Consider the following 14,777-nt stretch of genomic DNA (forward strand, 5'->3'; position numbering starts at 1 on the left):
GCACGTTTATAGCAGCTAACTCGCTCCATATGAAGGAGATTTATCTGCAGCAGCTTCCAACCTCATAGAGCCTCACCAGAGGCAACTGTAGACCCCTCTTAGCCCTCAGGATGCCCCCAGAACTGCCTTTCTTTCCAATTTATATCCTGTGCCCGTCACACGTGCCCAGGACGGCGGGTCTGAGCTCCTGCCTCTGTCAGGGCTGGCAAAGTCCTGTCCTGGGCTCTCGGGGACCTGTTTGCCCTTGATGTGGATGGGGCTTTCTGGGTGTTGCACAGGAAGGCGCCGGCGGCTGCACATTTTTTGGGACTCTACCAGCTCCTATCCTGGTTTTCCCAGTGTCACAGGGTACTTACAGGTCCATAAAGCGATGTGGAGGGGTTCTTCCCTCATCCTGCCATCCTCAGGGATGCTCCCGCGCGATGCTACTCTCACTCCCCATCTACTCCTCCACCTGCCAAATGGAGGCAAAAAGGGCCTTAATTCCCAGGAAAAGATGCTCTTTCAGCCATCGTATAAGGCCACGATGTCACTCGAGCTCACTAGGTGCCACTGAAGTATCAAGAGCCACCAGCGCAGAGCCCGTGAAACCTTCACGGCCATTTCGGGTTCGGCAAAACCATTAACGACGACTTTGATTAAGCATTGAGGGAGCATTTGAGTCTTTTCACTCAAAGACTCCCCCACGAGCCACCCGAGACGCAGCCTCCCTCCTCACGGAGGCCACCGACGTGGCACCGGTGACAAGGCCAGGAGCCTCCCCGCTCCGCAGAGTTTATTAATATAGGGATTAGTGCATCCATGAACCGTCTGCTCCGGAGCAAACCTGGGGGAAACATCTTGCTCGCAGCTGCCAACGGGGTTATCCCGATGCCTCGGGGAAGGGTTGCCCGGAGCAAAACGGCCTCGTGGCTGAATTCCCTCCCTTTGGCTCTCGGATGGGAGGGAGCCTTTGTGCCGAAGCCCGGGAGGCTGGAAACCTTCCTGCGGAGACGGATCCCTGTAAATAATTTCCTGCGTTCAAAGGGCTCCGAGCGGCAGCCGCGCTGCAGGTTCCCCAGGTGACGTCTTCGTGCCACCTGCCACGTGTGCCTTTAAGTGACAGCAAGGGCTCGAGTGCCAGCGCTGCAGGGAACCCTCCAAGTGCCTGGTTTATGCCCAGAAATGCTGCATCCGTGCCCATGCTCTACGTGTCCACGCAAAGAGCCCTTGGGGCCACCGTTTTGCCGGTTTAGCTCCTCTGGGAATGGTTGGAAGCAGCGGGTGCCGGCAGGACGGATGCATCCAAAGGCCCCCGCGCAGGCTGCTCCGGCCTTTCCCGGCTCCGCGCGGGATCCCTGAGCCCCGGCGGGCGCCGCGTGCGGGGCCGTGAGCGGGGCCGGGCCGCGGGCGCCGCCGCTCACGCCGCGGTCGTGACTCGTCGTGACGCGCCGTGACGGGCTCCGCGGCTCCGGGTTTTCCGCCTGGAGCCCTCTCCTGGAGGAACCGGCGGCCCGGCCGGAGCGGAGGACACAGAGGGCACCCCCGGAGCGGATGCGCCCGGCTCGGAGGAGGGAACGGGAGCAGCGGCTCCTTGCAACGCACGGCCTGAAACACGGGGACATTCCCTTGGCCTCCTCACGTTTAAAAGCCAGCGGGAGCTGCCATCCATTTCCTAGGCACACCCGGGAGCGGAGCGGGGATCGGAGCGGGTTTCGGAGCAGGATGGCCGTGTCCTGCCCGGCTTTAGGAGAGGGGCTGGCACCAAAAAGCGCCACGGAGCCAGCAGAGCCCTGGGACACCCAGAGATGCCCGGGGGGCTTTTTAGGGACAAAAGAGCCGCTTCTAGTGCCAGGCAGCTCCAGGGAGAGGCAGGGGCTTGAGCGGGCATTAAGGGAGCAGAGCTCAGGCCGTGCCCGGCCAACCCTTGCCCTGACCGTGCCTTCCTTTTGCTTTTAAAAGCCTCCAGGAAAGACTAATTCCAGCACAATTCCCACATCCCAAGGACTTTGCGGGGCCCACCGGGTTGCCCCTTGCAAAACACAACCTGATCCCCCCAAGCTCCCCAGAAACGTGTGTCCCCCCCCTCCCCAGCGCCATCCGGCAGCGCGTGCCGGCCGCCGAGGTGGCTCATCCCGGCGCTCCGGCGGCTCCGCTCGCCTTTCCCACCGCCCTGGATGCGGGGCTGACCACTCCCCCTCCCTTTGAATAGGCGGCCCTGCTGCAAACACCATGGTATTTCCATCCTCTCCGGCTCCGGCGCAGAGGATAGCACCAGGTAGTTGGGAAGAGAGCGGAGACAAGTGTGGCGAGCCGGGCAGGACGGTCCCTTTTTCTCCGCGGTCTCCCAGACAAGTAGTAAGTGGCGGCGGGGAGAGATTCCCTGCAAACTTCTCGCGCGGCCTCCAGGTACCTGTGCTGCTTTTCAGGGCGCCTAGGACTCGCTTTGCTGCTGATTTACTTTTGCTCTCCCGTTTGCGGCACCGATCCCCGCGTTTGCTCCCGGGCCCGCGGGATTTTGCCTGTGGATACCTGCCGTTTCCCCCACCTAAAACCCCCCCTTTTCTCTAGAGCACATGAGGTTTCTACGCCCTGGCGAGGAGAAGGCTGTTTTTTCCTCCCCTCGGGGGAGCGGGCTGCTGCTAGGTGTTATTGCAGTCGGTTGAGGCTGCAGCTCGCTTGGGGTTTTCGAGTTGCCTCTTCGTTTCGGCACTGCCTGGTTTGTGGTTGCTGCGAGGCAGGGGGAGAAGCAGGGCGCCCGGGCTCGCGTGCTCGCCTCCCTGCAGCCCTGTTTGCAGGCTGCTTTGCACTGCTTTCTGCCTCGGCCTCCGCGCGTTTTTAGCAGCAACGGTGTCCTCCGAAGGGCACGAACCGCCGCGTGGGCCGGCGCTTGCAGCAGGACCCGGCGCCCGTGGGGATTTGCGGACGCGCTGCTGCCGTTCCCTGCATCCTGCTTCTCCCGGCCAGCCCACAAAGGCGGTGGGAGCTGCGTCCCCAGGGAGCGCGGCCGAGGCCTTGCAGGCTCCTATTAGCCTCTGAATTATTGCTCTGCATGCGGCCGCTCGCTCGGTAGTGCAGTTACCATCGACTTCCCATCCAGCGCTGTCAACTGACACCTTTGGGGGCTGTGGGCCGGCTCCGGCGCCGTTTCCTGGATACCGGCTGCTCCGGCTGCCTCGGATCCTGCCGCTCTCCGTCTTGCCCCCAAACGTCACCTCGGCAGGGTATTTCGGGCTGCCCGGGCGTTCCCTGCTGCTCCCTGATGTGTTTTATACCTGTTCCTTCATGCAGGGAAGAGCAGGTGACCCAATTACCCTTTCCCTACTGCCCACACCTTCCTGCGGGTGCAAATAACCTCGGGAGAGCAGCACGAGATGATGGCGATGGCTGCTCTGCTTGAGCCTCTCACCCAAGCCCGTGTCCTTGGGGGGTCACTTTGTGGTAGCTCTGCCAGCCTGGCATCATTATAACTTAATCGTGATCTGCGAGCACTGCTGCCAGTGACATTATTATAACTTAATCGTGAAATAGCAATAGCTTCTATGTCTAAATCAGAAAGTGTTTAACTGCCAGGCTCGTGTGTGCTTTGGTATCTACCTGCTCCAAACCCTACCTGTCCTGGTAGAGTTGATCCGGCTCTTAAGGCACCATCAAATCTGCTCCAGATCTGGCGGATCCTGGGGAAAGCCAAAGGGAAAACGTTAAAGCAGATAGATAGATAAATAGATAGATAGATTGATAGATAGATAGATAGATGGATAGATAGATAGCGACGTGCTGAGCAGTGTTTTGTAAGCAGTCTGCAGCACTGAAGCCTGCTCGCTTGGACCCCAACGTGAGGGATGTTCCTTTTGTTTTAAACTTGGTGCCAGGGCTGCAGGAGCTGAATGAGTTTTTAATGTACCAGCAGATCCACAAACACAGCTCCCCCGGGGACTTGGAATTGGCAGCCAGCCTGGAAAATGCCAGCGTTTCACGGGTTAAAAGCTCTCGGAAGCAGGTCATTTCCATGAGCTCCTTTCCCCACCCCCTCGGTGGAGGATAAATTATTACTCGATGCAAAAATAAAATCAGCTGCCCCCACGCAGCAGCCCGCGGGGGATGCAATTTGTAAAGACTTCATTCCTGGAGGGCAGAAATGCTGGGATGGGGTTCCAAACATGCAGAATCCCAAGATATTTATGGGGATATTGTGAAGGGTCTTCCTAAAGGCAGCGGGCCACGTTGGCCTCGCTTTAATATATGTTTTTCCACTCCCTCCTAACTTCCACAAAGGTGTGCATGCCCATCATAGAAGGGGGAAATTATTTTTCCCTTTTCCCACTAAACTTGGTAGTTAATTAAAAAAAGAGTCTCCTGTAAAAGAAGAGGGATGAAAGGAAAATTTTAATTTATCTTCGAAGTGACCCAGGAGTCTAACAGCTTTGGTGGGTGTTTGATCAAGCCCTGAAAAAAAAAATGCTGCTTCTTCGAAATAATAATAGCAAACAAGAAGCCTGAAGTCAAGCTGTTAAGTCATTAAGGATTTTACCAATTGATTCGGATTCCACTTTTATTTATTATCAGCTCTCAGCATGCTGCGGGTCTTGACTGCCTGGGTGTAAATCGGCTGCAATATGGGTGTAATTTCTCCAATATTTGCCATGATATCTGGCATGCTGGATGCAGAGAGCTGCAGGCTCCTGAGCGGACCTAAAAGCTGCCTCAGAGCCTCCAAGGGGAGGCCCTTGAGGCTCATAGAGGCAGTAAAGGGAAGAAAAATATGGCCTGTACATCAGGGAAACTTGCTGACGGTGGGAGACGTGTTGGGCTGTGAAGTAGTTTCCTATGGGAAGTGGTGGAAGTTCTGTTAAAATTAGCCCGGACGAAGCGTGCCAGAGCTCCCTCTCCGAAGCCTCCTTGCCTCCCACTGCCAGCCGTGCGTGCCTGGTTTTCCAGAGCGTCATTTTTTGGGTGTCTGCTCACCTGCAGCAGGGCCCATCTAATGTGGGCATCGTTTTATCCTGTCACCGGAGCCTGGTTGCCCACAAAATCTATATGGGCCTTTGGAGAGGCCAAGGGAAATGGGTATTTTTAGCCGGACCAGCCTTGGAGAGCTGCAGCCCCTGGGTGGGTGCAAAGTTTGGTGCGGCCGGCGGTCTCTCACCGCCGAGGTAGTTTCCCGTTTTGCGAACTAAACCATGGCAAGAAAAGGGAAATAAAACAAAAATAAATAAATAATTAAACAAAACAATGCTGGTGCTAGAGCAAGAGCGAGCAGCAATAAGCAGGAAATGATGAGGACCGTTCAATACGTGCACCCGTTGCAGGTGTTTTGCGTCTGGCCATGAGTCACAGCGCTCGGTGGCTCTGCAGCCCCCGCTGTGACCCTCTCCCTGGGTGTCACTCGTGCTAGTCCTGTCCCTGGGACATGGTTTTTGATTCGTATTTGTCAAAAAAAAAAAAAGGAAACAATTTCTCAGCAGTCCTACGGCAAAGGAAACATGATCTCATCTATCCTCTGAGTAGCTCCATCAGCTTCCAGCTGATAATTCATTCACCGTGCTCAGGCTCCCATCACAGTTTACACCATCAAGTTTGTGTTGTTAATACACACACAGTCCCAAAATCCGCGTTTAATGCAGATTTTTTTTCACTTAACCTCTCCCGTTTAGACAATAGTCTAATCCCACCTTTTTTTGGCCGCGGCAAAGCAGAGGTGAGGAGGTGGGTTGAGTTGACAGCGTCAACTTCTGTGTCATGCCAGCGGGACACCCAACGTCCGCTTCCCTTTCTGCAGGCGCCTCGGGGATGATGAGCTACTACATGGACACAACCATCGGCAGTCCGGCCCCGTACCCGCTGGCTCGCCCTGGAATGATGGTAAGAGAGAAACTGGGTTAGTTTTTTAATCCCAATGAGGGTCTCGGTGGCTGCTCTTAATGCCGCGGGTTGTAGCAGTCGCCTGCTTTCTCATAGTGTCTTATATAGAAATGTGTGTTATTTAGACAGGCGTTATCCATCTGGGCTGTTATTTAGACATATTGCATTGAGTATTATTAGACAAGATATTTAGACAAATTGTTATGCTATCTAGACAAATATATGTTGTTTAGATGAATATAATAGTTGTTATTTAGACAAATGCGTGGGCGTTGTTTGTGCACAGAAGCACTGGCTCAGGTTCCGGGTGAGGTGAAGCATTAGGCGAGGCAGAAGACTTGCTGCAAAGCAAAATTTCCACCGAATTAGGGAGAAAAGGCCATTTTCATCCCCAAAACTCTCTCCTGGGGCCTGATATCGCTCCTTTAAGCAGGGCCAAGCACGGGCTGGCACATGAAGGGTTAGTTGGAAATGGAGAGCAATTATTTTTCCCTGGAAAAAAAAATGATATGAACTGAGGGAAAAGTAATATTCTGGATTTATATGTGTGAAAACACACACACAGATATACCTTACATATAAAACAACCAAAATATTTATTTTATATATATAGTTTACACTTGCATTTCTTACATATACACACATGTATAAAATATATAGTGTATATATAAAAATATGTATAACAGATTGTGTGTGTGTCTGTGTATATATATATAAAACAATGCGTATTTTAATGTGTATTTTATATATATAGGAATAGAATGAAAATGATATCCTGGGATTATTTAAATATAGTGTCACACACATATTTTTATATCTAATAAAATGTGTGCATATAGATTGATGATTCTTACAAAAATAGGTTGTCTTTTTTGTTATGCATGTAATACACGCCGCATATGCGTGTCACGCATTAACCTGATATGCATTTCCACACATTTAATATATAAACGTGTGTTGTATGCACTTTTGTAACCACCATAGAGGCGATATATAAAATGGCATGGCATTTTTTATACAATATGCACTTATGTGAAGGTTATATTGTTAAATAAGGACAGTTTATGTGCAGGAACATGTGGAAAAGCAGCAGCGCTTACTGGGTGCTGCTTCACCTCAGGGAGCAGCCTGGGCCTGAGCGGGGAGAGGCCTCGTCCCCCTTGTCCCCGTGCTGGCCCCAAGGGACTGTGTCCGCCCCACACTGTGTCACCCCGAGGGGACCCGCTCCCCAAGGTGCCCTCCTGTCCCCGTGGTGGCTTTCGAGGGTGCCTGGGGCTCCCCCGGTATCTGAGGAGCCGCGTGTGGAGCCGACCCTCATAGCCCTCCAAGTCGGAGCTGCTGTGAGGAAACCGGCTTCTTCCAAAGAGCAGCTGGGCCTGAGTGCCCCAGGGGTCTAGGGGACCCAAAAGTCGCTACACGTGGCCTCCTCTCAGGGATGTGGCCGAGGACTTGGGCCACCATGCCGGGATGGGACGGGATAGGAGCGGAGCCGAGCGGAGCCGCGGGCTCCTTCCTCCCTCTGCTGGCGCTCGGCGGTCTGGCCGGAGCCCCGCGTCCCCAAGGAGCCACCGTGTCCCAGCCTGGGCCAAGCCACGGCCCCTGGGGCTTCCCGCCATCCATGAGGTGATGGGTGAAGCGGAGGCTTCTCCTCAGCCTTCCCAGAGGCGCCCGCGTCCTCCTGGGGTTTCCCATCCCCGCGGCTCGCGTTCCCTTTGGAAACCGCAATGACAACTCCGTCTTCTTTCTGTTTTGCCATTGAATGGGTAAAAACACCCTTTTTTGGGGGGTGATTTGGGTGATTTTCGGTGGCCCACGCTGATGTTCTCCTCTCACCCCTGCACGCAGAGACAAGGCGCCGGCGGCTCCTACGAAGATCCCTGGATGAGCTGCGGCTTCCAGGCCGCCTGCTACCAGCAGCGGACGTGCTACCCCGGCTGGGACGAGGCCGCCATGCAGGAGGTGCCCACGGGCCTGGAGCACTACGGCACAGGTAGGACCTGAGCGGCTCCCCTTGCATGGTGGAGGTGCCCTCAAGCAACAAGAGAAGCTCCGGCAAGTCCTGCTCGGGGCTATATCTGCTTCCCTGATGGAAGAGGAACCGCATTCCTGGCTACAGGGCTTCTCCGTGGGGCCGTGAGGGGGCTCGGAGAGCGTCGCGGCTGCAGGAGCAACCAGATCTGCCCGCCAGCTGGTTGCATCCTCGGTGTTTCTAGCCTTCCTAATAACATTAGCCCAGCCTTTGGCTGCACTGGCTCCTTGCAGGTCGCTTTGAAAGGCAGCGTGGGGGCTCCTGAGTTTTATTTCTGGGTTTTAAATGCTCTAACTCTGCGTCTTGTAGCTCAGCTCTCTTCTCTTGCTCCCCAACGGGAGCCACGTGTGGGTCCTGCGGGCTCACGGGGCCGCAACGTGCACTACGGTTACGGCAATTCGCTCGCTCTGCGTGGATGAAGTCTCATATTTTGCAAGTCGTTTCAAAATGGCCAGTGACTAATTCTTGTCCCGCGCGTTGTTTCAGCCCGTGAATCTTGAAGCTGAACTTGCAGTTTGGGCTGCTGTTGTATAACCAGCTGAGTCAGTGCAGGGCCCCGCGCGGGCAGCTGGTGCTGGTGCTCGCAGGGAAGGGTGACCCAGAGCCTGGGCTTTAGCAAAGAGCTTTGCACCTTGGTGCAAGCTCCGTTTCCACCATGGAGTGTGCAACGGTCACAGACCCTTCTGGTTTGGAGGTTTCACAGCAGGAAGGTCTGTGCTTGGTGGTGGCTTTGGGATGATGTCCCTCCTGGGCCCAGATCCCCATCTGTTTCTCAGAGGTGCACCATGGCACAGGCCAGCTCTCTAACTGAGGGGAAGAGCTCAAGTTGCATGAATGTGACCTTTGCAAAGGGCCAATATGAAGTTTATGTTTCGCTTAAGTCCCACATAAGCCTATCGTGAAGCACTTAAATCCCACGTAAGCTTTTGCAGGGCATGTGCTGGTCTTCTGTGACTTGTTCCCGGCTCGTTAGTCCTGCACATCGGCCCCTAGGGAGGGGAAAAGCCCTGATGTTTAGAGACTCTTTGCAGCTGAAGAGTTCAGCAGAAGCAGTGACTATTGCGGTCAAAATGTGCAGTTTGAAATCTCTCCTTGGCAAATATTCAGGCATTTCAGACTTTTTTTTTTCCTTTGGTGAGCGCTTGCATGTTAGCCAGAGATGGACACAGAGAGCTGTGCCTGTGGTTGGAGCACAAGCTCTGATGTCTATTCCCAGCCGTTCTTATTTCAGCTATTTGCTCAACTCCTGTGGGTGACCTCTCTCAGCATGATGTCAACTGGGCTCTGATGAAATCTGCCCTTGCAGCATTTGGATTTACTCAAACATTTTGCAAATCTGTGCCTGGAAAGTTCTCTTTGCATTTTTCCCTACCCTCTCCCCTTTTCTGTGAAAGTGCTCTCTCCAGAGACCTACATATCTACAACCCAGATCTTCATTACCCCATGCTGGCTCTGTGAAATCTCTTGCTGGCTGCTTCAGCCCTCGGTAGAGCCTGTAAAACAAAACTGCCGTTGACTTCAACAGGTTTAGATCAAACTTTCAGGACGTGGCTCCTGCTAAGACAGGCCTCTAAGTCTCTTTCAGTACCTAAGAATTGCTTTTCGCTTCCTCCGGTTGCAGTGCACGTTACTCTTTCTCTGATTTTCTTCTTTTCTTCAGTCTAGAGCCTTTTCTAATTTTAAATGAGAGGAAACTCTCATTTGTATATACCGCTAGGAACGTTCTTTCATTTCTCCTTTGTGCTGCAGTGCACATTAGGGCCATTCATTTGTCATCTATTCTTCTGATGTGCTGGAGGCTATTTTGGTTTTCATGGGCTTGGGGTTGGTAAGAGAAGCCAGTCAGCAAGGAAAAATGCAAGTGTGAACATATCCTCTCGCAATAGAAACCCACAGCACTCCTAAAACTTGTAGAGTTGCTTGCAGTTAGAGAAGACGTGTTGCCTTTGAAGCTCGGCTGAGTTTGTTTGCACTGTGCTTGAAGGAGATAAGATTATTCCATGATATGGATAAGGAAAGCCTGGCTTGGACCTAGCTTGGTCGTAATCATGATCAGGTTTGGGTAGGAAGAGATTTTTATTGACTTTTTGGTCCCTTGGGTCAAAGTATCCTGAGATCTGAGATCTTTCCATGCCAACACCGGTTATCCAGGGCTCTGTGAGAGGGTAACAAGCCTGATCCCCAGGGAAACGTGGCCACATGGGCCCAGAAATTGCAACCAGCTACAGCCACAAGTGGCTCTCTTAAGATAAGAGATAAGAACCTTGTTGTCCACTGTCCGCTCCTGGCCAGAACCAAGGCCCTGGGGCAGAGCAGACCGTGTCCTCCTGTCCCCAGGCGTCTTAGGCAGGGTGGCAGATGCCACAAGTCCCTCGTTCAGTTGGTAGCAAGAAGGTTACGCACAAAAACGAAGCGGAGAGAAAGATTTGACAGCAATATTGCAATTTTGGCACCGACACAGGCCTTGCTGCGCCGCCTTTTGGAGCCAAGGTGATTTTGACAGCCCTTTCCATCCGAAGCCGCTTATTTTCCGTAGCGATAGGGGAGATAAAGCTGTTTTTAATGGCAAGAGGAGGATGGAAGGAGCGCAGCGGAAGACGTTTCTGTGCGTGTTGCTGGGCTGCATTAGCACGTTTGGCCTGAAGATGCTCCCAGCCTTCCCGGGAGCGCTTGCGGGAGCCATCCCGCGCCCGCCGCGGAAAACGGGATGAGCTGCATGGCAGGAATGGGGATGGAAGCTTTTCCCGAGGTGGGAGCTTTTCCCAGAGGAGCAAAGCGGTGCTGGGGGTGCTGGATTCCGCATCACTGCGGGAGCCGATTCCAGGTGGACTTCCAGGATGGATAAAAGGCATCACCTGAAGCTGCCCATTCCGGGCCAGATGCCGCAGGGGGATGTGGCCACTTGGCCACGTTTGCTCGGTGCCACCCTCATCCCACGGCCACGGCGCGTCCCTAGGGCAGCAAAGCTGCATCCAGCCCCGTGGGCATCTCCCCCAACTGCGGATTTTGGCCGGAGGCCGCCCCGCTCTTCCCCACGTTGCTCCTGCTCCCGCGCGGACTTCCCGGGAGGACGAGCTCTTTCTGCGAGCGTTTTTCCGGGCCCTCGTCCAGGCCCACGCTCGGAGCCGCGGGGGTTTGCGGGGGGGAAGGCGAGAGCCGGCCGGGCTCAGCCCGATGGCTTCTCCAGCTGCAGCACATTTTCCAAGCGGAGCTTAAGCGGAGGGGGGGGAAAAATCCGCATTTTTTCATGTCCTTTTATCCTATTTTTAACTGCAGCCTCCTTCCTTTTCTCAGCCTCCTCCGCGCCGGCCCGCCCGCCCCCAGCGCCGCGGCCTCCGCAGGGGGACGAACGGGCGCCCGGAGCCGCCGCTCCCGCCTCTCCCTCCTCCGGGAACGAGGGAGGATGCGGAGCCAGGGGAAGGGACACACGCAGGGATGGGGTCACCCTCCTCGTTGCGCCGGGGAGCGGAGCAGGTGAGGGCCGCCCTAGGAGACCTGGTCACCCTGCGGCCGCGCGGGACGTGCCGGGGCGCACGGATGGATCCCTCCGGAGGGATGCGTCTCCCCCTGGATATCCCCGCAGGAGGAGGCCACAAGCGCCGGCTGCAGGGCCTCTCCAAGCGCTCTGTGGCACCCAAGCGCCTCCTCCCCTCGCATTCCCGCCGGGAAGAGGCATCCGGGGGGCTGGGAGCTGGGAACGCGGCGCGTTCCCTGCGCTCCTGGCAGCACCTCTGCCGGCCTCCAGATGTTCCCTGTGTTTATAGCTGCGGAGGCAGGAGGCCGAACTCTCTCATTAAGGCCCTTCTGGGCTCTCCCGGCGGAGCCAGAAGCGGCTGCAGCTGGAGCGAGCGGAGGGTGAGGGGTGGGAGCGCGGAGGGAGGCGCGCGCGGCCTCCCGATCCAATCGCGTCCCCCCCCGGAGCCTCCCAAAATACACACGTCCCGCAAAAAAAAAAAAAAGAAAAAAGAAAAACACCAGCAGATTTTTTATTTCAGAAAGTAAACACTCGGGCCACGGGGGTCTGGAGGTTATGGGAAAAGAGGAAACCATTGGGCTAATCAGGCCGGGCCACACTTCCCCCTGCTGAAATAAGCCAGGAATCGGCGCGGCGCGGGGCGCCTCCGCGGTTAACCCTGGGGCTGCCAACGCGGAGCCGGAGCCCGTTTTCCCGGCTCCCTGCCTGGGAATTTCGAGGAGTTAGCGGAGCCTTTTTCTGTGTTTTCCCGGTGGTTTCCGAGCGCCCTTATGGAATTGTCCTTGGGGTGGGAATTCTTCCGGCTCTTCCCGGCGGGAATCTTTAGTGCTGCTGCAAGGGATGCGGCAGGTCCCTTGTGTCCATGGCACTGACCATTGGGTGTCCCCCCAGCTGGCCCGGGAGCCCCCCTGGCTCCGAGCGCATCCCGCGAGCGGATGCTCCGCACCCGGAGCGCCCCGTTTCCGGACCGCGTTTCAGCATCCCGGTTCGGGACCGCGAAGGAACGCCGGGAACGGGCCGTGCTTGCAAACGTGGCTCTGGTGCACGTGCCGCTCCTTCCCTCTGCATCCCGGATGCTCCTGGCTGCACCGGGCTGCTTCGGACACCGCTGTGGCAGCACGAGGATAAGGAAAGCCCATCCAGAGCCCTGGATAGCCAAGGAAAAGTGGCCCTGCGGTGAAAGGCGGCCCTCGCGCCATCCCCGGAGCAGGCGGCAGATGCCCGGATAGCCGCTATCTCGGGAATGCCGGGAGATAGAGCCGGGGCGAAGGCGCTGCGGGAGCTCGGATCCCTTATCGGGGCCTTATCGGGGCTGTTTGCATCGCTCCGGGCTGGAAAACGTGCGGAGCAGCGGGCAGCGGCCTCGGGAGGCTCCGGTTTTCCTGCGGCACCCGCGCCCGGTGCCTTTTCCCAGGAAGGGCTCCGTTGCTCCAACGGAACAGCAATGGGATGGATCCAGGATCCCAGGGATCCCAGCCCTTGGGAATGGGGACGTTTTGTGCCTGCGAAGCTCCTCACCTTGCCCAGATCTCACCGAGCTCCTGGAGCTCTTCCTCTCATGGAACATCCTCCTCTCCCGGAGCACGGGGCAACCCTGCGGAGGGGTGATCCCAGCATCCATGGGCTTTTTATGGAGGGAGGATTCTCCGGGGTCAGAACAGGGGATTTAGGAGACCTGGCTGCAGCTACTGGGTCTAACAGTTATCCCTATCCACATGCAAACTCCCATCAGGGCATGGATGCTCTCCCGGAAACCGGAGATGACTCCGGAGGTCCAGGTTGGGTGCCAGCTCGGTCCCCTTTTTTTGACAAAACGCTGCTTTTTTGGCTTCTTCTCCCCCCTTCTCTCATTGCCCAAAGCGCCGGGTTGCTCTGCAGAAATCAATATTTTGTCAAAGCAAAAGGCAAACACTCGCAGCCAAACCTCAGCGCTTTCTGCTCCTGGCTCCGCTCCCGCGAAAGCAAATCTCCGTGGGAAGTGCCAACGTGCAGAGAAAACGGAGAAACCCATCGGAGTCTCCCGCAGGATACTCCCCCCCAGCTTCCCAACGCATCCGGGTCTCTCCTCGTTCCTCGGAGCGGCTCGGTCGGAGAGGACGGGAAAAGGGTGAAGTTGCCCCGTGCGGCTCGTGCCCTCGGGCAGCCCCTGTCCCGGGGCTCTCCCACGGCCGCCGCGGGCACCGCGCTCCTCACTTCATTAGCGCCGCGCGTGTTTATACATGGAAGAGATAATATTTTGCGTTTCCAGTTCGGGTTTCCAGGGCAGCCACTTTCTGAGGCACTTAGGAAGTTTAGAGAAGAGGAGGTTATATAAACGGTTTTCCCCCCCTGGGCTCTTATTAATCAAGTGGCTCGCGGAGCCGTTCCCGGCGCTTTGGGAAAAGGGCGCTCGCCGGGTGAGGCAGTCGGATCACGCGAGAAATCTTCTCGTTTTCCACCTCGTGCCCTGTTTTTGTAGGTCCGAGATGAACGGAGCGCTCGGAAAGCAGCTCCAAGCCACACGCTGTAACTTAGGGCCCGTCCCAGCCGGCTCTGGGGCTCGCGCCAGCCCCTCGGAGGCCTTCGGGCAAGTCCCGTAGCATCGTTCCGGGATATTTTGGCCTGATATTTCCCTGGAACTCCTTGGAAAACGCGGGCGTCGCCGGAGCGCGGAGGCCGCCTGGTTTCGGCAGCGCCAGGTGAGGAGTTTCTTCCTCGTCCCGCCGCTTTCCTCGGGTTCGAGGAGCTGCTCCAGCCACGGACCATCTTCCCAATGGATTTCCTCGGCTTTGCCCAGGAATAACACACTAGGAATGTTTCAATGCATTAAACGGACGGAGCTCGAGCTGCCGCGGAGCATCCAAGAGCCATCCCGAAACCTCCCTGCGGAGCGGCCAACCTGGGTGCAAATCCTGCTTCTTCCAGGATTCCCTGTGATTGACTTTTTCTTTCTTTTTGCAATTTCCTTCCCCGCGTAAAAGTGCAAAAGCAGAAACTTTTCGGGCCGAGTGACACATGATTTTCCCCGCTTTTATTTTCTTTGCGCTGCTTTAGCCCACTGAGAAGAGCGCGTATAAAAGCAAAAAAAAAAAAGGTTTGCATCAGCACGGAGTGTATTTAGAAAAAATATTTACACATCCTCTTTCCCTCCAACTACTAACAAAGCAGGGAAAAGAGACAAAAAGAAGAAAAAAAAAACAGCTATTTGCACAAATTTGCTGCAGTGGCGGGAGGAGCGAACCCGCGTGTGCTGAACCCCTTGTACCCCCGGCTCTCCGCTCGGGATAACTGGGATAACAGGGGATAACTGGAACAAAAAGAGGGGGAAAGGAGCAGCGACGGTGCCGGGTGCTGCTCATTCCAGCTGTCCCTTGGCCCGGGGAGGATTTGGGACTTTTGGGCGACCTCATCAGGAGACCCTCATGGGGAGAGAGGCGTGTTATTTAATTAGCT

General features: G+C 55.7%; 1 protein-coding gene across 1 annotated transcript in view; it reads left to right on the top strand.

Moving 5' to 3' along the window:
* Nucleotides 1-5,757: 5,757 nt before the first annotated feature.
* The window catches only part of ETS1 (ETS proto-oncogene 1, transcription factor), a 30,913-nt gene continuing 21,893 nt past the window's right edge, over nt 5,758-14,777 (top strand). The window contains exons 1-2 of the mRNA XM_088522041.1: nt 5,758-5,841; nt 7,687-7,831. Of these exons, the coding sequence (XP_088378167.1) occupies nt 5,770-5,841; nt 7,687-7,831 (217 nt within the window). The 5' untranslated portion in view covers nt 5,758-5,769. The remainder of the gene's footprint in view (nt 5,842-7,686; nt 7,832-14,777) is intronic.

The sequence above is a fragment of the Tinamus guttatus genome, unplaced genomic scaffold, assembly GCF_059628265.1.
Source record: "Tinamus guttatus ecotype Peru unplaced genomic scaffold, ASM5962826v1 Tinamus_guttatus_pri_ptg000143l, whole genome shotgun sequence".
In the NCBI taxonomy this organism is placed as follows: Eukaryota; Metazoa; Chordata; class Aves; order Tinamiformes; family Tinamidae; genus Tinamus; species Tinamus guttatus.